Source organism: Delphinus delphis, chromosome 8, assembly GCF_949987515.2.
Source record: "Delphinus delphis chromosome 8, mDelDel1.2, whole genome shotgun sequence".
NCBI classification, from domain to species: Eukaryota; Metazoa; Chordata; class Mammalia; order Artiodactyla; family Delphinidae; genus Delphinus; species Delphinus delphis.
The window spans coordinates 64,773,676-64,798,106 of NC_082690.1; the positions used below are offsets into that span (position 1 = coordinate 64,773,676).

General features: G+C 34.7%; 1 protein-coding gene and 1 non-coding gene across 3 annotated transcripts in view; both read left to right on the forward strand.

Moving 5' to 3' along the window:
- The window catches only part of IPO7 (importin 7), a 47,826-nt gene extending 25,810 nt beyond the window's left edge, over positions 1–22,016 (forward strand). The window contains exons 7-25 of one of the 2 annotated variants that reach the window (XM_060018471.1): positions 682–776; positions 898–982; positions 2,796–2,930; positions 3,579–3,678; positions 4,439–4,515; positions 4,902–5,018; positions 7,728–7,817; positions 8,229–8,394; positions 8,588–8,748; positions 9,833–9,961; positions 11,787–11,853; positions 11,937–12,062; positions 12,491–12,588; positions 13,742–13,837; positions 14,532–14,752; positions 14,849–15,054; positions 16,246–16,452; positions 17,827–17,943; positions 21,726–22,016. In XM_060018471.1, coding sequence (XP_059874454.1) covers positions 682–776; positions 898–982; positions 2,796–2,930; positions 3,579–3,678; positions 4,439–4,515; positions 4,902–5,018; positions 7,728–7,817; positions 8,229–8,394; positions 8,588–8,748; positions 9,833–9,961; positions 11,787–11,853; positions 11,937–12,062; positions 12,491–12,588; positions 13,742–13,837; positions 14,532–14,752; positions 14,849–15,054; positions 16,246–16,452; positions 17,827–17,943; positions 21,726–21,769 — 2,337 coding nt within the window. In that variant the 3' untranslated portion in view covers positions 21,770–22,016. Of the gene's footprint in view, positions 1–681; positions 777–897; positions 983–2,795; positions 2,931–3,578; positions 3,679–4,438; positions 4,516–4,901; positions 5,019–7,727; positions 7,818–8,228; positions 8,395–8,587; positions 8,749–9,832; positions 9,962–11,786; positions 11,854–11,936; positions 12,063–12,490; positions 12,589–13,741; positions 13,838–14,531; positions 14,753–14,848; positions 15,055–16,245; positions 16,453–17,826; positions 17,944–18,993; positions 20,122–21,725 lie in introns of those variants that run through there. The other variant, XM_060018470.1, reaches the window with a different exon arrangement.
- Positions 7,961–8,144, forward strand: LOC132430364 (small nucleolar RNA SNORA23). The gene has a single exon (XR_009520459.1). It is a non-coding gene; the product is annotated as a small nucleolar RNA SNORA23 (small nucleolar RNA).
- Positions 22,017–24,431: the final 2,415 nt, after the last annotated feature.

Genomic DNA, 24,431 nt, shown 5'->3' on the forward strand with positions numbered 1-24,431 from the left:
CTGGGTGGTTTTAAGATTTTAAGATTACAAATAAGGCTGCTATGAATGTATATGTTTAACTTTATAAATAACTCCCAAAGTGGTTGTACCACCGCTCTCACTGGCAGTGTATGGGAGTTTTGGTTGTTCCACAGTCTCATTTCTCTGTCTTAACTTAAAAATATGTCATGGATGTCTTAGGTCAATATATAATGAACCAATTCATTCTCTTAATGGATGTTGCATAATTAAACATCCCCTTGTTAATGAATGTTTAGTTCTTGGCAGTTTTTTTCCGTTACAAATGGTTTTGTAAATGAACATTCTCATACATACATATTTATGTATGTATACTAATATTTTTGAAACTGGATTTCTAAAATGAAATTTTTCATGCCCTTTTGATTTGAACTATACTAGTTTAAGCTACTTGCCATGACTTTGATTTATATTATTTGGATCTTGACTAAAATGTTTGAGTTTAAACTTTTATAAGACTTTGAGAAAGCATGTCCTTTGTAACTAAGTAGTGAAGTGAAGTGCCTCTTATATTTAAATAAGGGTTAATACTTTTCCTGTTCTAGCCTTTTATTATGAAAGGCCATCATTGGAGGAGGATTCATGTTTTTGTGAGTCTGTTCTGAACTCACACTATTCCTTTTAGATTGTATTGTCTATCATTAAATAAATGTCTCTTTAAAGGAAACACTTCAAGTTGAAGAAGATGATAGACCTGAGTTACCATGGTGGAAATGTAAGAAGTGGGCTTTACATATCTTAGCAAGGCTTTTTGAAAGGTACACATTTCTCAATATATGATAATTTGAGTTTATTTTTTTCAAGAATTTGTTTTTTTTTTTTATAAGTGCTGATATAAAGCATTATGAAGACATGATGGGCATTTGAATGTTCTTTTAGATATGGAAGCCCTGGCAATGTTTCCAAGGAGTATAATGAATTTGCTGAAGTATTTCTGAAGGCATTTGCTGTTGGTGTCCAACAGGTAAGTCTAAGATAATTTTTCCAAGTAGAAACATGACACTATTATGTTAATTTGTCTTGCTTATTTCTAGTTTCTTTGGCATTCAAAGATTGCATGTAGCAGTCTTTAACATTTTGAACACTGTAGTAGTTCTCAAATGTTATGGTCTCAGGACCTCCTTACACTCTTAAATTATTGAGAACATCGAGAAGCTTCCATTTATGGGGGTTATACCTTGTGATATGTACTGTATTAAAAATTGAAACTAAATTTAATGGTATTAAGTTATTAAAAAATAACAAACCTATTACATATTAACAGAATACATGTTTTTGTTAAAAATAATTGTTTTCCAAAATGAAAAATTTTTAGCAGGAGGAAATGGCATTGTTACACATTTTTACGACTTTCATGTCTGCCTTAATAAAAGGCAGCTGTATACCCGTCTACCTCTGTATTCATTCTGTTTCAATTTGTTTTAATGGAAGTAAATAAAGATAATTTGGTCTCAAAGATAAGTTGGAAAAGGAAAGACTTTTAATATACTTTTCATATAATTGGGGAAATTTTTGATATCACACCAACATTTGACAATGGTATTTTCTTAAAGGTTAATTGTAATTTAGAGTTTGAAACTGTAACAATAAACATTTCATCTTCTGTTATATTAACATCCATTGCACTTTGAATGGGTCTTTTATCCATATATGATTTTATAACATACTGCCCTGGTCATTGGAAAATATTGACTTATTGAGTCTATGCCGATTTTCTAAATGTTTATAGATTTCCTTATGTAGTTTTAAAAAATTACAGTCATTAATATCACCATTGATCTCATAACTGTCTTTAAATATTGGAAAGCTGTCAGGTGGATCTAAGTAGTGGATGTAAGATTTTGAGAATTCTAGTTTTGCTTGAAAGCTCAAATTTTAACACCAGTAACATATTGTCAGTTTCCTTGGAGAGGCTCATTTTGTTCATTTTTGAGAAAAAAATCTGCCACACACAAAAGTCTAAATAATCATAATTTGTCTATCAGTTTTTCTTTCATGCTTATGATAATATTTGGTGGGAAAAGCTACTATTTCAGCTTTTCTTCCAACCATCGTACTTTGGTATGTAGCAGAAGTGCTATATGTATACTTCCCATTTATTAATATTTATATTTCTGGTTCACTAAGGACATTCCTAAGGAAAGTTTATTCTGCGATTATGTGGCTGTAAAGAATATGATGACTGCTAGTACACTTTAGTGCCACTCCTTTGATTCATGTTAGGAACCAGAAGTTTTACCATCACTGCTTTTGTACCATCGATGCAAATGTCAACACAGTAAAAAGGTCACATAATATTTTAGCATTATTATGAAAATAGTTTTGACCTGTCAGACCTTCTGAGAGGTCTGTGGACCATATTTTGACAACTGCTATTCTCAAGTATCAAGTTGAATTAGAACTCTTGGCAGACGTTAAATAAGTAGGTGAATGGTTTGGGTAGGATTTGCCTAGAAGCTGATTTTAACAATATAGTGCTGTCTCAGAATATTGTGGTATGTTCCACAAGTAGCATATGGTTTTCTCTTCTTTTTATACTTAATCAGAAACTAGTCCTTTGACACACAGTGTTACTTCAGTTTGTTTGTTTTAAATACTTTGGGAATAAATATGGTTCTCCAATACATAATTTAAAAAATTACTTTCTTTTAAAAAGAATATGGTGGTTATTTTATGATAATGACCTGGGTAAGAAGTGTCAGATGTTTTTGCTAGCTTGTAAGTGGTTAAACTTTCTATTTAAACTTTATTTTTTGATCAAAATTTTTTTTTCAAAGGTTTTATTGAAAGTGTTGTATCAGTACAAGGAGAAGCAATATATGGCTCCTCGAGTTTTACAACAGACATTAAATTATATTAATCAAGGAGTTTCTCATGCTCTCACCTGGAAGAATCTGAAGCCTCATATACAAGTAATAATTTTCTATCTGAACTATTTTTCTAGAAAATGTAATAGAAATAACATTAATTACCAAAAGGTTGAAAAAGTGCATTTTTTTTTGTTGACCTATGTTACTTAGTCTAGTTCTGGTAATTGTACATTAGGAAAATGATGCAACATCCTGACAAACTTTATAAAAGGTATATTGTGGATATTCAGATTATTTTTTAATCTGAAACTGTTATCTTAAAATTTGCTTTTAAGTTCTTACTGTTGGATCATGATTATAGTTTAACATGATTAGCTAACATCATGTAATTTGGAATAGGCAAAGGACTATTTCACCAAATTACTTTTGAGGCTAATTTGCTTATGTACTATTTCCAATGTAATTTATTTGCTTTATTTAGAACTGTAGGGTTTGATGGACTAAAATTTCATATTGCATTTTCTCGGAATACTTAATTGCTACCTATGTACACATGTCTTACAATGACTCGTTGCACAGAGGGTAAGAATACGTACGTTGATAGTCGATCTGAGAATGCATTAAATGCTTTACTGAAGTTTGATGTTAAGCTTTAAAACACAAACTGGAGAGTTACTTTTGTTTTAGCACTTAACGGAAATTTGAAAGTTTAAATTTGAAGACCGACTTATCTTAACTTTTAAATTGCAGGGTATTATCCAAGATGTTATTTTTCCATTGATGTGCTATACAGATGCTGATGAGGAACTTTGGCAAGAAGACCCCTATGAATATATACGCATGAAGTTTGGTAACGAATTTTCACTTTTTTAGAAACAAAGTATGTCGGTAGTTAAATTTGTATATAGTAAACTTTGAATATTAAGGCCTCACCTTAGGAACTGAAAAGCCTTCTGTTGTTTTAATGCAATTTATTCATTGTTTAGACTTTCAGGAAGCTATTCATTAGTTTTGGCATTTGAGAATGATAATCTTCATTTTTAGCAGAAACAAATACAGTAGTGTTAGTAGTTATGATTATTGGATATGCTTCTGGCACATGCCAAATCTGTTAGAAATTCAAGGTTACAGCTTAAACACTAAGTGTCTAAACTATACTTTTGGATTCGACGTCAGTCATCGTGTGTGGAAATGGAGACGACGCATACTGGAAGCTAGAGTCTCTGCATGGGACTAAAGAATTGTAATTTGGCTGATGTTGAGTATTAGTCCTTCTTTGTACCAAAATCTTATGTACTTTCAGTCATTTGTACTGTTGTGACCGCATTGTGAAAATTCTCACAGTAGTGGGGTTTTGTATGAAAGAAAATAATCATTGGGAGAAGTTGATGGATTAAGACTTAATTTGTACAGGAAAGAAAAGGAATTAGGCTTTTGCAAAGTTATATGGGGATCTGGGTTTGTTTTCATGCTTGTTTTCTGTGAAGATTTAGCAAAAATTTAAGGTCCTTTTTTGTTGTTACAGAGCATCATTTGTAAATTATGTGAAAATGTTTGTTGAAAAAATTGAAATTACTATTTTCTGTATTAATTTTAAATTTATTCTCTAGATGTGTTTGAGGATTTCATCTCTCCTACCACTGCTGCCCAGACACTTTTGTTTACAGCTTGTAGTAAGAGGAAAGAGGTAGGTTATTTAATATGTGGATAACTTTTGCTTTAATACTTAAAATATGTTCAGATATACACTTGGTTTTTTTTTTAAATTTATTTTATTGAGTGTAGTTGGTTTACAGTGGTAATTTCTGCTGTACAGCATAGTGATTCAGTTACACATATACATACATTCTTTTTCATATTCTTTTCCACTATAATTTATCACAGGATATTGAATAGATTTCCCTGTGCTATACAGTAGGACCTTGTTGTTTATTCATTCTGTATATAATAGTTTGCATCTGCTAATCCCGAACATTTAGTTTTTAATGGTAGCCATATAGGTCATTTTGTTGTCAATGTTTTAAAAGGGTTGTTTGGATATCCAGTAAAGCATACTTTTCTCTTTTAATCTAGGTACTACAAAAGACTATGGGATTTTGCTACCAGATTCTTACAGAACCAAATGCTGATCCTCGAAAAAAAGATGGAGCCCTACATATGATTGGCTCTTTAGCTGAAATACTTCTGAAGGTACTTGTGTGTGTGTGTGTGTGTGTGTGTGTGTGTGCGTGCGTGCGTGTGCACGCGTGCATGCATGCATGCATGCACAAGCACAGTTAGTTTGTTTTAATGACAGCAGTTGAGATAAAACAGAATTGAGGTACAATTCACATACCATATGGTTTGCCCATTTAAAGTGTACAGTTCAGTGGTTTTTCGTATATTCAAGGAGCTGTGCAATCGTCAACTCTAATTCCAAAGCATTTTCATCATCCCCAAAAGAAACCCTTTTATCAATCACTCCCCATTTTCTCCCAAATCTCCCAGCCCTAGCCCTAATCTACTTTTTGTCTCCTCTGTGGATTTGTGTATTCTGGGCATTTCATATAAATGGAATGATAAAACATGTGGTCCTTTCTGAGTGGTTTCTTTGACTTATCATATTTTCTGAGTTCATCCATGTTACAGCATGTGTCAGTCTTCATTCTTTTTTTATTGCCAGATAATATTCCATTGTATTGATACGCTGCATTTTATTTATCCATTCATCAGTAAGTGGACATTTGTTTCTACTTTTGGGTTATTATTAACAATGGAGCTATGAACATTTCTGTACACATTTTTTTGTGGACATACATTTTCATTTCTCTTGGGTAATACATACCTAGGAGTCAAATTGCTGGTCATATTTTGAGAAACTGCTAGACTGTTTTCCAAAGTGGCTGTACCATTTTATATATTCATTAGCAGTGTGTGAGGGTTCCAGTTTCTATGTCCTCATCAACACTTCTTATTATCTGTCTTTTTAAATTACAGCCATTCCAGTTGGTGTCAAATGGTACTCTCATTGTGGTTTACATTTCCCTAATAGCTAATGATGTTGGGAATCTTTTTATATGCTTATTGCCCACTGTATATCTTCTTTGGAGAAATTTCTATTCAAATTTTTTGTCGATTTTTATATTGGGTTTTTTGTCTTTTTATTGTTGAATTGTTAGAGTTCTTTATATATTCTAAATACTAGAAACTTTTCATATATAGTTGACCTTTCAACAACACAGGTTTGAACTGTTTTTGGGTCCACTTAACACGTGGATTTTTTTCCAACAATAAATACTACAGAACTACATGATCTGCAGTTGATTGAAGCTGCAGATGCGGAATCACAGATATGCAGGTCAAATTGCAAATTAAATGCAGATTTTCAACTGCGCAGAGTGTCAGCACCCCAACCCCCTCGTTATTCAAAGATCAACTGTTTGTGGTTTGCAAGTATTTTCTGCCATTCTGTGGATTATCTTTTTACTTTCTTGCTGATGTCCTTTGAAGTACACATGTAATTTGATTTTGAAATAATGTCCTCTATACTTTTTTGCTGTTGCTTGAGCTGAAGGTAATTCTTTTTGCATATGAGTTATCTTCTTTTCATGTTGCAAGACAATTGTAAAGTAGTCTTTTTTTCTTCTCAGAAAATTGATCTTTAAGGAAGTTTGTAAGCTTGAATATATCCCTTCACAGCCTAGGAACATCATGCTTTTGTGGCACACATTTTCTGGTAAAGAATGGCTGACTGGATTAGATGTATGTTTAGAAACCTCACCTTAATTGTACACATTTCGTCTGACTTCATAAGATCTGAAATTTGTTTTCACTTTAAAGTTAATAAATAACTATTTCAAAGTGTAAGTAAATATTTAGACAACAGTTCATCCTACTCCCAGAAACCTTGCTGCATATGATGCTCCACTGAATTCATCACCATTAACTTGTGGGTATATTTTGTGTATCTTTCAGCTTTTCTATATCTGTCCACCCATTCTTCTCTTCGTTTATAAAGGGTAAATTACGTGGTTATTTGTTGTGTCTGGGAATCTTGAGTGAGTTCTCACATTCAGGTTTTTGTTTTAACTTTATATTTTTAAATTTTATACTTAGAGAAAATTTGCAAAAATAGTTCCCATTACTCTTCACCCAACTTTTTCTAATGTTAACATATTAGATAGCCATGCCGCAATTCTCAAAACCAGGAAATTAATATTGATATGATACTATTAACTAATCTACAGACCCCTTTCACATTTGATAAGATTTCCCACTAATGTCCTTTGTTGTTTGGTCCCTGATCCAGTCCAGAATCCCACGTTGCATTTAGTTATCATGTCTCGTTAGTCACTTTCGTTTTTTAAAGTGTTGTCAATTTTTAATGTTGATCCTAATATGCAATTCAAGGAACTCTTCTTAAAAACTTGTTACCATTTAGAAAATACCCTATTTTAAGATTTACAGGAGTATCTTTAGATATCCAGATTATTACTCTGAGAGCAGGCTATTTCTCAATCTATGTTGTATTGTTCATTTAGAACCTTTCCAGAGAGGTTCTTTCACTATAATAGTTTTATATTAACGTTTTATAGTTATATTAATATAACTTTATATAAATAGTTTTGTAACAAAAAACGTTTAATAAGCTAAGGAATAAAATTAACCACTCTTCCCATTACTTAAACACCATTGATGTTAAGATTTGGCATAATTGCTTTCTAAACAAATGATGTAAAAGGACTAAAAAAATGTACCCAGTGATTTTTGATAGTAACGTTCGAGAATAAGAAAATGGATGTGGATCTTGTGGTTCAAAATTCCAGAATAAATGTATGTTTTGACATCAGTAGTCATTTTTAAAACTTGTGTATCTATTTGGCATTTGAGATGATTGTATTTGGAACTTTATTTTTACAGAAAAAGATCTACAAAGATCAGATGGAATATATGTTGCAGAATCATGTATTCCCTCTCTTCAGCAGTGAACTAGGCTACATGAGAGCGAGGGTATGTTTTAAAGCTGTATTGATTTATACATTTATGTCTTGTAATGAATAACTGCTTGTGTGGACTTTTATATGGAAACTTTTAAATGTTCACTTTAAAGCCATGTTTTATTCTAGACTTTCGTATAAGTCTTTAAATGGCTGCTCATAATGTGTGCATAGTTTTCATCTGTGTCTGATAGCAGTGTCTGTCTGTGTTTTGCATTCAGGTCTTGCTATCCACACAAACATCATGTAGCCAAAGAGTAAGTTGGGATCATAGTACTGGTCGAGTGTTGTGTCTTTGGACATATCTACCACTGGCCAGCCTCCAAATTCCCACACATAGCACTTTGACACTAGAGATATTGTCACATGGTGGAATTTAATGTAAGATACCTATAGTAACTCACTGCATTTTTTTTAAAAAAAGGCTTGCTGGGTCCTTCACTATTTTTGTGAAGTGAAGTTCAAAAGTGACCAGAACCTGCAAACAGCCCTAGAGCTGACACGAAGATGTCTGATTGATGATAGGGAAATGCCTGTTAAAGTGGAAGCTGCCATTGCACTTCAAGTGCTGATCAGCAATCAAGAGAAAGGTAAAGGATTTATATCTCAAAAATAGTGCAATGTGCTTACGCATAATTGTACAAGGCATAATCGTAGAAACGTGATACATTGTCTTCCTTTTTATTTGAAACGATTTCTTGTTTACTCTTTGGTGTATATTGTGTCAGGTTTTAAGGCGTTTTAGCTGTTTTGGCCAAAAGTTTTTTTCTCTGTCTCTTACAGCTAAAGAATACATCACACCATTCATCAGACCTGTCATGCAGGCTCTTCTTCATATTATAAGAGAAACAGAAAATGATGATCTTACCAATGTAATTCAGAAAATGATCTGCGAGTATAGTGAAGAAGTTACTCCTATTGCAGTAGAAATGACACAACATTTGGTATGTTATTTGAACCAGTCATTTATGCATTACTTAGATTACAGTATTTTCACAGAGCTTCTGTATGTCAGGCACCATTCTAAGCCCTTGATATATATTTTAACTCATTTAATTCTCACACAATCCTATGAGGAATATTCCTATACTGAGAGAATATGTGAGGTATAAGAAGTTTAAGTAATTTGCTCAAATTAGGAGGGGTGGGTCTGGGATTCACACCTGAGCTGTATGCCTCTACAGTGCAGAGCTGTTTACTTGTACTCACATTGCATCATGACTGCCTTGTTTGTGTGGTTTCCTGGAATGCTTTGGACCAACTGAAAGATAGAGATAATCGTTATAAATAGATTTTTAAAGTGAAATTTGTGTAAATAGTTATTTCGTAGTTGACCTTTGTCTATTGTACATAGCCCTGAACTTCTGAGAATTAACAACATAAATTATTTAAGGGTAATAGAAAATATGGACATGTACCCAACAATTATCCATTCATATTCTCTATACAATGGTTTACTTGGTGCAGTTTGTATTCTTGCTAAATACTGAGGTTTGAAGAATCTAACTCTTGGTATTTGCTGTGTGTATTTTTAACAGCTGATTTTGAAGTGGGTAAAGACATTTGGATAAATATAGTAGTGTTCATTAAAAGTATATTGCATTATAAAAAGCTGATTATTATGATTCCTCATAACTAATGACTTTGCTCAGTTGCTCAGTATTTTTCAAAATGATTGAATTCAATGGCAACAAAAACCTTGATGACTAGTATTTGGGCATTGTCAAATGTTAGCCAGTAATTTAAATAAAACTATTCATAATATTAAGCACTTTCTATGCCTTGCCCACAGTATCTATGGAGATGTCAGGAAAAAAGAGGTCAAGTAATCTGTTTAAGGTGACCTAGTAAGTGGCAGAGCAGTACCATTGATTATAGAGCCCAAGCTCTTAAGTAATATTAGTTGATTTGGAAATGCTGATCGGTTGTGCTGTCCCAGTGAGAACATTTTAAAAATTAAAAGTTTTAGACAAAAACGTGTTTATACTGCTTTAATGGCAAACCTTAATTACATTCTCTTGAATGTAGGCAATGACATTTAATCAAGTAATCCAGACTGGGCCAGATGAAGAAGGAAGTGATGACAAAGCAGTTACTGCTATGGGAATCCTGAATACCATCGACACACTTCTTAGTGTAGTTGAAGATCATAAAGAAGTAAGAAAACGATCCAGTGTTGTAAAGGTTTTAGGGAATTTCAAGCCAACTGTTCTATGCTTTTTGGAGGGCTCTGACTTACCTATTCTCTGGTCATCTTCTCACATACCTTGATTTTGCTATCTATTAACTAGTACCCTTGTGTAGGTACCTGACAGATATTTTAGAAGGAATAGGAAGGAGGTATTTGTATCACCGTATCTTTACCCTCAAGGGTCTGGGTTTTGGCTCCCTCTTAGGGTTACCTTTTCAGATCCAAAATTATGGTGATTCCTAGGAAAACATATTCTTCCTGGTTTTCCTTATTAATAAAATTTTTTTTAGTTAGGGTATAATACATATAACATATACCACCTTAACCGTTTTTAGGTGTACATTTCAGTGGTATTAAGTACATTCACGTTGTGCAACCATCACCATCATCTTCCTAGTTTTCTTCTTTTACTGTTGTCTTTTGGAAAAGTAAGCGAATTGTAATCATGAATATTAAAAGTGGAATTATTTAAAACATACAGAAAAGAGTAAAAAACATAGAAAACTAACCAGTACCCCTTACCCACCACCTAAATTTATTAGATTTTTAACGTTCCATGGTATATCCTTAGACTTCCAGTAAGAAAAATTTTCAGATAATGTAATTGAAACCATTAGGGCACCACTTCTTAATCTCATTTCCCTACTTCCTTCCCTTAGAAGTAAGCATTGTTCTAAATTTGGTGTTTATAATTACAATGCAGATATTTAAATCCATAAATCATGTTTTCAGATTATCTACAAACTGCCTTTTGCAACCTGAGAGTTTCAGTAAACTTTCAGATTTTTTTTGTAGATTATAATTGGAGATAGCTAGAAGCCATGAGGAATCCTAATCCTTACGGTTAACAAATCAATTGCTTACTATATTTGAAGAGTTGAAGATGTATTGAGTATATGTATTCGAAATGGATATCCTGCTTCTATATCTGATTAGTAAATTTTTGTGTGTGTGTGTGTGTGGTACGCGGGCCTCTCACTGTTGTGGCCTCTCCCGTTGTGGAGCACAGGCTCTGGACGCGCAGGCTCAGCGGCCATGGCTCACAGGCCCGGCTCAGCGGCCATGGCTCACAGGCCCAGCCGCTCTGTGGCATGTGGGATCTTCCCGGACCGGGGCACGAACCCGTGTCCCCGCATCGGCAGGCGGACTCTCAACCACTGCGCCACCAGGGAAGCCCCTGATTAGTAAATTTTATCTCATTTCCTCTCCCCCACTTTTTAAACATTCTGATGACTTCCAGGGATTTGGGATCCAATTGAGGACCATACTGACATAAGGGGAGTATGTATTTTCTGTCTATCTTGTATGACTTGGGGGCCTAGCTCACTGTTATATAAAATGGAGGTGGCTTAAAAATTAGTGGGAGTGGTAGGAATAATGCCTTATTTTAAATAATTTTTCAGTAAGCTACTGATTTACATCTCAATTACACTCTATTATATCTGGCCTGAATTAATCTATGTTTACACACAAAAAAATTTTAGTCTCTGCAGAATGATGTGACTCCTTTATTTTCATACTTACCTGCATTTTTCCAGGAAATTTTTTTTTTCCTTTACTTTATAGGTAAACTATGCATGTTCTTTCTTCGTCTCATTGTAATGGTGTTTCATTAAATTTCATACCTGTATTGATTCATAATTTCATAATATGAGTCATTTCGAAACAGGTTTAAAATATTAATTTGTTCACAATATTGACTTTACATTGAAATGCATTGAATTATTATACATTATTTAATAATTCATTCAGTGTGCTACAATTCCATATGATTTTTTTCTTCTCTTTTAGATAACCCAGCAGCTTGAAGGAATCTGCTTACAGGTCATTGGAACTGTTTTACAACAGCATGTCTTAGGTAAATATCTCTGATTGTGTTAAGAATACACTACTATTTCATATGAGCAAGCAATGTCCTAATGACTCAGTATTCTCTTTTAGAATTCTACGAGGAGATCTTCTCTTTAGCACATAGTTTGACATGTCAACAAGTGTCTCCACAGATGTGGCAGCTACTACCTCTGGTGTTTGAGGTTTTTCAGCAAGATGGCTTTGATTACTTTACAGGTAAGTCAAGTCATCATAGAAATACTAAGGATTCCTCCCCATTTGTATTCAATTTTAGTGTATCACTTGAATACAAACTTTTGAATATTCTAAGTGTTTTGTTGTTTGGATAAGTTATCAGTAGCAATTAGTGCTCAAAGATGACCCATTATACATTTTGATTTAGTTATCACTTGAGATTTTTTTCTTTAACACAGATTCTTACCTTCTGCCCCCTGTCAGTCTTCTTTGTATAATCTTTTAACTGCTAAATATGAAGGAATGCACTTTAATAATAGCCTCATTTTTATGTTTAATTATAAGTGAATAATTAAAAGTGAACTTTAGGGACAGAACATTCAGACTTTTTTTTTTTCTGAGATTTTTTTCAGAAACACAGCATATATGTTAGTAAAGATACTTAACTGATGCTTTTTTTATTAATACAGATATGATGCCTCTGCTTCATAATTATGTAACAGTTGATACAGACACACTTCTGTCTGATACCAAGTACCTTGAAATGATATACAGTATGTGCAAAAAGGTAGGTCATTTTTAGTTAATATAAGCATGTGAGGCTCGTGCTATAAAAAGTAAAAAATTGTGAAGAGACGTGGTACCACATTATGGTGAACATATTATACGGGTCTGACAGAATAAGAGCTTTAAGAGTTATAAACTGAAAATGGCTTTGATTTCTAGATCTCTCAGTAATGGCTTTGACAAGTATTTGTTTTATGTCTGCCCTCTGACATTTAATTGGAGTTATAAATGTTTGGGTTTTGGGTTTTTAAAATAAATATATTTATTTATTTATGGCTGTATTGGGTCTTCTTTGCTGTGTGTGGGCTTTCTCTAGTTGGGGCGAACTGGGGCTACTCTTTGTTGCAGTGCGCGGGCTTCTTATTGCGGTGGCTTCTCTTGTTGTGGAGCACAGGCTCTAGGCGCACAGGCTTCAGTAATTGTGGCTCGCGGGCTCTAGAGTGCAGGCTCAGTAGTTGTGGCGCCTGGGGCCAGTTGCTCCGTGGCATGTGGAATCTTCCTGGACCAGGGCTAGAACCCGTGTCCCCTGCACTGGCAGGTGGATTCTTAACCACTGTGCCACCACGGAAGTCCCAACACCAGGCATTTAAAAAATGATTTCGCTTTATGAAGTTTTTAGATGTGTTTGTCCTCATCGATGTCATTCCTTTCTGAACACTTAGTCACAAAATAATCATCTAGTTATGTTATTATTTATTGCCAAATTATATTGTTTATGTTAATACGCTGGAAACAGAGATGTCTATACCATCTACTTTCCTATTCCAAAACCGTTATCCTTAACCCTTACATTCCTCTAGTGCTAATGAGCACATCAAGTCCATGCTTTTATTTCTTGTCTGGAAACAGCCTTTGCCATCAACAGATTGCCTCTACTTCCTGCTCATCTCACTCTCCATTGTCAGTATGTTTTTAGACATAGTGGTTGTCAACTTGCTATGGTCCAAAATGGCACTACATGGGATGTGCTTTGATTATGTAGACCAGTATTACAGACGAATAACTCCAAATCCTACGGGTGCTTTAGACTATAGTCTGTACAATGACTATTGCAGTCACTCATATTAATTAGAATACCTTAAATACTTCAGCAGCTATAGACTGATTCAAGGTTTTGTGACGCCTCCTTGCAGTTTATATTTTGTATTGATCAGGTTCTTACAGGAGTTGCAGGAGAAGATGCAGAATGTCATGCAGCAAAATTGTTAGAGGTCATCATTCTGCAGTGCAAAGGGCGTGGCATTGACCAGGTCAGTGAAGCTATTAATGATTCGTGTTGGAGGATTCAGAGAGGGAATCTTTCCCTTCACTTTTTCATTTTGGGCATTTGTTCTATATATTTTGTATGTTGTTTATTATGACACCTAGATAACATGTTAAAATTGTTCATTTAAAATTTAACCAATATTTAATAATGATTGTATATTTAATATGTATGGAAATATGACTGGCAAGTTTTATGGCTACTTGTTATGCAAGGTAAGTTTTGACAAGATTTTTTTTTAAGTATATTGTGAGAGTATTGTTTGCTACACTATCACTTTGCAATAAGATAGATTTAGTCATTAAATTTCCATGGTCAGTTTCAACGGGACTTTGAAAATCCATCTTTATTGAGACATAGTTGAAAGATAACGTTGTATAAGTTTAAGGTATATGGTGTGATGAGTTGATAAATGTTTATATTACAAAATGATTACCACAATAAGGTTAGTCAGTAGGGATATTTTGAATCCAATATTGCTATTGTGGTGGGGCTCTAATAGCTCAGTGAGGACCAATTTTTCTCTAAAATTGGATTTCCCACTGAATTGGCTCAACAGTAAAAATTGGATCATTTAATGGAAGGGGGGTTAGTTGAGGCAACAAGAAAGTTAATATGGGTGGGTAGTTAACGGCTGCTTTACTTACAGTTTTGGAATGTTTCGCTGTCTTTCTCTACAGTGTATTCCCTTATTTGTGGAAGCAGCTTTAGAGAGACTGACAAGAGAGGTGAAGACAAGTGAACTTCGAACAATGTGCCTGCAAGTTGCCATTGCAGCTTTGTATTATAATCCACACCTACTTCTCAACACCTTAGAAAATCTTCGCTTCCCTAATAATGTTGAACCAGTTACAAATCATTTTATTACACAGTGGCTTAATGATGTTGATTGTTTCTTGGGGTAAGTGACATATATTGGATCTTTATTTACTTTGTAAGGAACTCTGCAAAATCTTTTTTAAAGGAAAATAAGGAAATATTTTATTTTATTTTTTAGGCTTCACGACAGAAAGATGTGTGTTCTGGGCCTATGTGCTCTTATTGATATGGAACAAATACCACAAGTTTTAAATCAGGTTTCTGGACAGATTTTGCCAGCTTTTATTCTTTTATTTAATGGATTAAAAAGAGCATATGCCTGCCATGCAGAACACGAGAATGATAGTGATGATGATGATGAAGCTGAAGATGATGATGAAACAGGTAAGGGATTTGCGATGGAGAAAGCCAGTCTTATTACCCAGTTAGAAATATCACTGGACTTGTTCTTTTAGCCCTTCTCCTAAAGAAATGTGGTATCATAGCCAAATGCTTTCATGTTCATTCATTCATAGAACTAGAGTGTAAGGTCCATGAAGGCAGGAACTTTCAGCTGTATCACCATTATGTAAAGCAGTTCTAGGCGTATATAGTTCCAGTGTTGGCAGGTTTTTTGTGTGTGTGCTTTTATATATATCTATATATGTATATATATAGATATATATAATTTATTTATTTTTGGCTGTGTTGCATCTTTGTTGCTGCATGTGGGCTTTCTCTAGTTGCGACGAGTGGGGGCTACTCTTTGTTGCAGTGCACAGGCTTCTCATTGCAGTGGCTTCTTTTGCTGCAGAGCACGGGCTCTAGGTGCACGGGCTCAGTAGTTGTGGCTCACAGGCTCTAGAGCGCACAGGCTCAGTAGTTGTGGCACATGGGATTAGTTGCTCCACAACATGTGGGATCTTCCTGGACCAGAGATCGAACCTGTATCCCCTGCACTGGCAGGCGGATTCTCAACCCCTGCACCACCAGGGAAGCCCTGTTGGCAGGTTTTTAGTGTTGGTAAACATCTGTCTATTAGTGCTAAAATCTAGCTATATCTACACTGTAAAATTAAGTTAATTAGATGTTGGCTAATACATTTCACCTGTAAGACAGTATAGACTACAAGAATATAAACTGATAGGATGTTGTTTAAAAGAAATTATTGTAAAGGTTTCAAAATATAACACTTGCCATTTTTGTCTTTTATCATTTACTATCTTAGCCAGCGAGGCTTTAAAAAAAAAATCTCATAAAAGGTATTCTGTGGATATAATAAACTATTCTACTGTACTGTTGGTATTTGATTTGGTATATACCATAAGTCTCAGCACACCAAGTGCTGGTTCTCATATTATGCAGTCCTTTTTCAGACTTCTAGTACTAACAGTTGTGGTTAGTTTTCTTAGATTTCTATGAGAATTTTTTTTCTGTTTATTGCTGAATATGTATTTAAACACCAATTCCTGGAACTCTTCCTTGAATTTATTCAGTTGTGATTTGTAATTCACCAACAATGATCACTGTCACTGAGTTACAGTGAGTAACAGAATATTCCAGTGTTAACAAGAGCACCTTTTTATGACTTGGCAGAGGAACTGGGGAGTGATGAAGATGATATTGATGAAGATGGACAAGAATATTTGGAGATCCTGGCTAAGCAAGCAGGCGAAGATGGAGATGATGAAGACTGGGAAGAAGATGACGCTGAAGAAACTGCCCTGGAAGGCTATTCCACGATCATTGATGATGAAGATAACCCTGTTGATGAGTATCAGATATTTAAAGCTATATTTCAAAGTAAGTTAACTTGTTATATGTAATTCAGATAGCTCCGTATGATCCATTTTCCTGAATCAATTTGTTCTTATTTACGTCTGCCCCTTAAAGAAGGGGTTTTGGGTATATCAAACCCAAACTAAAATGTGATTTAGGATTGTTAGGCAGAGTAACCAAAGTTACTTCTACTGTTGCCTTAGAGATTCAGTGTATTTTCCTCATCCTATTATTTTGCTTTTATTTAGATTGTCATTTTGAAATATGCACGTCATAGGAAAATTGTATAGTTCAAAAAGTTTACACAACGAGTTTGTTTTTCCTACTTCTAATTTCTAACCTCCCAGCTTTCCCCAGAAATATCTACTGTTATGTCTGTTTCTTATGTTTATGTATTTGTGTATCTTTTTTTTCCCCCTGGCTAAACCCATGCTTACCTGTCTGAGAATTTGACCATTTATATAACATTTATGGTCTTGGAATCTCTATTCTTTTCTCCTGTTTCACAGTGTGTGGCTACGGAATACTAGGTGCCAGTTTTTGTTTTTTACATCTGTGTTCTTTAACCCAACTTAAGAAATTAGAATCGGCACTATATTTGAACATCCTTTCCCTCCAGAGTTAACTACTGTGCTATTTTATCATTCCTATGCATTATGAACGTTGATGTAGAATAAATTCTCTGATAACCAAAGCATTAATCTTCCAAGCCCATGACAAAGCAATTGTTATGCAAGCTTACAGAAACACAAGGAATTGTTTCTGAGCTACATGGCAGGCTGTAAGGATTGATTGAAGTGCCAAGAACTTACTGACTGGCTTTTGTCCATGACTTGGTATTTTGTATACTTAAACACATGTTAATCCCTAAAGGATGGTTTATTATAGAAGGCTCATCCACAGTAAATGCAATAAAGTAGAAGTAGAAAATCATGTTATAGAGAACATTTTTAACTAAATACTGCAGAGCACCTTTCTGTGGAAAGACAGTACATATATCTAAGAAAGTGTTTTTTTGAATAAGCAATGCAGAATAAGCAATGCAGAAAAAAATAAGTTGCTTTAACTCTTAATCTTTTAAGGGGTTTGGGTTAACTTTATTTCTAGTTTCCCTAGTTTGTTACTTATTATATAACAATTGGATTAGGCCTAAATCCTTATTTACTAGAGATAAGAATTATGACTATGATTAGATTTTTGAGGCATAATGCTAAACCAGAATTTTTTTTCCCCCTGTATCTTTTTTTCACAAGTAATTTAAAATACCTTAGATTATTATTGGGAGAATATAAACTAGATCAGAATTTCAGTATTGGAGGTGGAGTAGAGGGAATAGAACAGAAAAGAACTACCAGGACTCTCTTATTGCCCTTTTTTCCCTTGTTTTCTTTTTGATAGCTATACAAAATCGTAATCCCGTGTGGTATCAGGCTCTGACTCATGGTCTTAATGAAGAACAAAGAAAACAGTTACAGGATATAGCAACTCTAGCTGATCAAAGAAGAGCAGCCCATGGTATGTTAATTGACCTCAACCCCTCTTTTTTTTTTTAATATTTATTTTTTAATTTGGCTGCACCAGGTCTTAGTTGCGGCATCGGAATCTTTAGTTGCAGCGTGCAAACTCTTGGGATCTAGTTCCCTGACCAGGGATCGAACCTGAGCCCCCTGCATTGGGAGCACAGAGTCTTAGCCACTGGACCACCAGGGAAGTCCCAACCTCAACCCCTCTTTAATGCAATTAATGACTTTGATACAGCTTTAAAATTTAAATTAAGTGATTTAAAATTACATAAAAGCTACAGTTGTTGGAGGTGATAAGAAAGAAATTCATTCCAATCTGTAGAAATGAAAAAAGGAATTTTGGTTTTGGCCATAATTTACTGATTTTAAGTATAGTTGAAGACTACTTTCAGTGTGCAGTAGCTTTGATAAGGTCGCTAAATCTCATGGGGCTGGTTTGATAGTAGAAAATTCCATTAAAATTGTGAATTTTAAAGTTATGAAAACTGCAATTTTTTTTTGAAAACTGCAATTTTTAAAAACTATATTAAAGACATGTCATTTCTTTTCATCGTTAAACATTTCAGTATGCCTTTCAATACAGGATGTTTCAGATAATACACAGCCTAGTAGTTTTCTAGAGGTCTTAATACTGCGTCAGACTAGTTTTATATTCAAAGAGGTTCCTCCTTATAAAAAAGGCACAGCTTTCTAAAGTATTTAATTCGAATTTGCCTGCATTAGATTCATTAGCTGTAATTACCTTTGGAGATTGGATCCTTCTGATTTAGTATTTGACTCAAAATAGAGTAAAGATTTTTCTTTTTAAACAATGCAAAGTGAAAGTTGGCTAAGAAGTCTGTAGCATACAAGAGAGTTCGTCTTCTCTACATAATATACTCTTTCTTCTATACATTTGGAGGGAGAACAGAGGCCAAAGTTTGGAACTTCCTGGCTAGTACTGGTGGTTAAGCTATTGTTAATGTCTGTCAATTCCTTCTTTTCTCCAAAGCAGTAAGGTGATCGAATGCTCTATTAAACATTCACATATTTGTTTTTCTAGAATCCAAAATGATTGAGAAGCATGGAGGATACAAATTCAGTGCTCCAGTTGTGCCAAGTTCTTTCAATTTTGGAGGCCCGGCACCAGGGATGAATTGAGTTACCACTTTCCTGCAGTGTGATTGTAGTGAAGAGCTTGTGTTCCTCCTAGTAGCGGTTCCAGAACTGGTTCATGTTATCCACTCTAAACTAATTGATGAATAGATGGACAAAAAAAAACCCAGGAGGTGGGACCTGATCATGCAACTTGGCACTGAAAATGAATCCAGAGGAATTTTGGCGGGGGAGGGAGGTAACCTGGGGGGCAGGGAGTATTTTCTTTATTTTTTGAAGAAAGTAAGATTCTGACTGAAAGTTCAAGTGACACTGTGGAAATCTGCAACAAGAGGGGATGTCATGAAGGCAGCTTTTCTTTTTCCGAGGAAAAAATAGGCATGGGCTACAGGACTATTTAAAATGTCTCATTTACAGTATAAGCTCAGAGGTAGATGTAATTTTTACACCTATGAGTATTTGTCCGATTTCTGTCTCTTCCTCACCATTGGGTATCTATTCTTTATATGTAAATAAGATAAGGTAATCGATAGCCTTATTCAATCTTCATCATTTTCATCATCAAAGATTGTTCCTATGTAGATTATTGGACATTTATTGTAGCACTACATAACTGATTAAAAAAAAATCTGTAAATGAATTAGCACTTTCATATTGAAACAAGCCTGCTAGCCTATGTATAAAATAGCAAAATGTTTGCTGTTTATAAAAAGATGGGATGTAATGGGGTGGGGGGCAGGGGTAATTTCAAGTTATTAATTTAAAAATGAATTAGCAATTTTGTACCTGGTGACTTTGTGGTGCACTCACCTCTGATAGTGACTTGAATTCGGTATGTTAAAAGGGGTTAGTGATATTTCATTGCTGCTAAAAATGGCAACTCCCTCTGTGTCCTGTTTTTTCTTAAAGCTCTCAGTGTACAAGTGGATATTTGGATACAAGACCTTACTGTAACAAATAGGAAAGATGATATTTGAAGCATGTAAATTGGATATAAAGTTCTACTCTTAAAGAGTTGATAAAAGAGTATGGCTAAACATCTATATATGCAGTCTATTAAAAGAACTTAATTCGGCTTTTATGTCTTCATTTGATTGCAGTTTTTTCCTAATTATAAATTTTTTCCTCATTGATCTGTTTTTATGCTATACCTAGAAAGAACACAAAATGTACACTTTTAAAATTGACATTTAACACCTGCCCACCTCCCTTTTCCCATCTCCTCTCCCCCTCTTGTTGATGGTGGTATCTGGTCTTAGATAGGCTGAAGGCACAGAGTTCCCTCCAAAAACCACTATTGATACCACTGCAGAAACAGGCCAGCAACAAGACAATGTAGAGAGGTTGGCTTGCTTCCCTCTCTTCTAACTGCATGTTCAAAAATAAGCTTTTATTGATATGAAACATCTGTCAGAAGAGTCATACATTGGTTTATCTTTTATATACATTATACACACAATATTTCAAATTGAAAGCAACATCTCAATGGATTCAGGACTATTAAGTGCTGTTGTCAAAACAGACCAGAAAATTTATAACTGTAAAAATGAAACATGCACACATTATTTAAAATGCATAATGAAGAAAACCCATTGGTGGTGTGTTTTTCTTGTATGCCAGTAATTAAGCCACTACTGTTGGCACTGTTTGGTTTTCTATTTTAACACTGAAGGAGTGAAAGTATTTCCTATATTTATGAATTTACTATGAAAATCTTGGCAAAAAAAGAAAAAAAAATGTCTGTCTAAAATGTGTGGGTGAAAACTGTTAATCAAGTGTGTTCCTAATTTGTTTCCCCCCAAGTGGGACACCATCTGTAAACCCTAGGTTGCTTCAGGGGATTTCACTATTATATAAAATCAGTAAAATTAAAGTGGAGTAGTTGTATATATGCAACATTGTGTACAGAGGGGAGATACTGAATAGTATTAAACATTTTCGTCTTCCTTTACCTTTTATCCCCTACCTAATATCTAGTCTACTTTTTTAAATTTCAAACTTCACTGCTCTTTGAATTGATAATTCCAATTTTCACATTGTTATTGGAAACCATATCTAATAAAGGTTTTAGTTATTCCCATGCACAGTATGGAAATTCTCGTTTGCTGAGGTTTTGTTTCAAGAAAATGTATTGGCATGTATTTGAGAACACGTTTTATTGTCTCCTCTGTCATACAGTCCAAACTAATCTACGTTTATGGATTTTTGAAATGAAAGACCTTAAAATTAAACTATATTTAATATTAAATATTGTTCAGATGGTAGTTTCTAATACATCAAATATATACCTCGATTATTTTCAGTATTTCCTTAAATATAACATCAAATTAGAGTTTCTTATAGATTATGGATCTTGATATGTGTCAGTGTTTTTAAATAAGGTTATAGGACTTTTAGATAACTTTTCGAGAGTAGTATTTATAAACTTGTAATTAGTTGCATGTAGATTTTATTTATTTATTTAACATACAGCCTTTCCCACAGTTTCACTAACCTATAACTTATTTTTTAATTTATACAAGTTAATTCTGATTTTGTCTGGGTTTCAGTATTTTGTCTTTTTTAATGGCTGACATTAGCATAAAATCTTCACTTTTTTGTAAACTTAAGCCATCCATTTTTATAAAAGCTATTCGTTTATCAGTATTAAATAAGGGATGTTAATCTATTTCTCTGCAGGTAACAGAATGGTGATTACTAATCTACACACCTTATCAAGATAGTGGCTGCTGTGTTCACCTCTAGAAGAGACCAGAGTGTAGAGCAGGGGTGGCCATACCGCAGCCCTATGGCTATGTGCTGCTATTCAGTCCCAGATGTAGTCCCTGAAGCAAGCATGAAGAAAAAGTCATTAGGAATTGTATTAATATAAACCGTGTCTTTGGGAAGATCTAGCACAATGATTTAAGCATAGTAGGCATTCCATAAGTGTTTGTAAAATGAATGACCTAAAATTACATTAAAGCATATTGGTTATAAAAATGTCAGTTCTGTTCTATATAATTTTAAATCTTGGTGAAGATTATCTGTGAATATTTATCAGTATCCCTCCTGAATTCTAGGTTTTACCCTTGATGAAGTTGGCCACCCTTGCAATAATAGCACTTCACACTTTGGTGCATGTGGTTTTTACAAAGGGAAACTAGACATCCAGCTGGAAATCCAGAATTTTATTACTATGAGAGGAATATATATATATATTTTTTTTTTTTTTTCTTCTTTCGGTACGCGGGCCTCTCACTGTTGTGGCCTCTCCCGTTGCGGAGCACAGGCTCCGGACGCGCAGGCCCAGCGGCCATGGCCCACGGGCCCAGCCGCTCCGAGGCATGTGGGATATTCCCGGACCGGGGCACGAACCCGTGTCACCTACGTCAGCAGGCGGACTCTCAACCCTTGCTCCACCAGGAAAGCCCGAGAGGAATATATTTTAAGTAACTTTTTGAGACGTAATTCCCCTTCGAGGTTTTTTAAAAGCACAGATGAGGGCTTCCCTGGTGGCGCAGTGGTTGAGAGTCCGCCTGCCGACGCAGGGGACACAGGTTCGTGCCCCGGTCCGGGAGGATCCCACATGCATCGGAGCGGCTGGGCGCGTGGGCCATGGCCGCTGGGCCTGCATGTCCGGAGCCTGTGCTCCGCAACGGGAGAGGCCACAACAGTGAGAGGCCTACGTACCGCAAAAAAAAATAATAATAAAATAATAAATAAAAGCACAGGTGATAATTCCTTTATGTATTTATAGATTCTGCTTTCATGTATAGATAGAAATTTGCCAATTACACTTGGTATTTCCTATATTTAAATGCTTCCTACCAGAGTTTTTTTAAAAAGTTTCTTTTAACATCCTCTTAATAATTCAAAATGAAATAAAAAGGAATTTCCTCAACCTGAATAAAGGCATCTACCAAAACCCTAAAGCTAATGGACTTAATGATGAAAGATTAAACACTTCCCCCTAAGATCAAGAACCATGCAAGCATGCCCACTGTTGCCACTTCTTTAGCATTGTACATGAGGATTTAGCCAGGGCAATTAGACATCCAGATTGGAAAGGAGGAAGTAAAACTGTTCACAGATGACATGATGTCACAGAAAACCCTAAAGAATCCATAAACACAAAGAGCTAATGACTTCTTCAAGGTTGCAAGATATAATATCAATATACCCAAATCAGTTGTATTTCTATACAGCAGCAATGAAATGAAAGTGAAATTAAGAAAATTCCATTTACAATAGCATCCCCAAAATTCTTAGGAATAAACAAAAGTGAAAAACTTACACTGTGAAAACTACAAAACACCTAAATAGAGACATCCCATGTTCATGAATTGAAAGACATACTATTGTGAAGATAGCAATACTTCCCAGGTTGATCTGCAGATTCAGTGTAATCCTTGTAAAAGCTACCTTTTTTGCTGGAATTGACAAACATTCTAAAATCTGTATGGAAATACAAGGGACTCAGAATAGTCAAAACAATCTTTAAAGCAAACATGATTGTACTAGTAAGGATACTTCTTTTTCTTCTTTTTTGGCTGCATTTCGCGGCTTGTGGGATCTTAGTTCCCTTAGCAGGGACTGAACCTGTGCCCTCTGCAGTGAAAGTGCAGAGTCCTAACCACTGGACCACCAGGGAATTCTCAAGGATAAATACCTTATACTGACCAAAGGAATAAAATAGAGTCCAGAAATAAACCCTTAAATTTATGGTCAATTGATTTTCAACAAGGGTCCCAAAACCAATGTAGGAAAGAATCTTTTTAAAAATGGCTCTGAGACAGTTGGGTATCTACATGTAAGAACATGAAGTTGGACCCTTAACACTATATACAAAATAATTCAAAGTGGTTTCAAGATTTAAATATAAGATCTCAAAGTCTTAGAAAAAATACAGGTGTAAATCGTGACTGAATTAGGTAATAGTTTTTGGATATAACACCACAGGACAAGCAACAAGCACCACAGGACAGGCCCGCGTACCGCAAAAAAATAAAAAAATAAAAAACAGATGACTTGGACTTCATCAAAACTTACAACTTTGTGCTTTAAAGGACACTTTTCCAGAAAGTGAAAAGACCCCAGAGAATGGAAGAAAATATCTGTTAATCTTGAGTATATACAGAAGTCTTAGAACTCAACAACACAAAAACCCCATTTAAAAACAGTAAAGAACCCAAGTAGACGTTTCTCCAAAGAAATAAATGGCCAGTATCATAGGAAAAAATGCTTAACATCACTAGTCATTAGGAAAATGCAAATCAGAATTCATGATGCGATATTTCATACATACTAACATGTCTATAATCAAGAAGGTGCACAATTACAAGTATTGGTGAGGAAGAAGAGAAATTGAAACCCTCATAGTGTTGATACGATGTAAAATGCTTA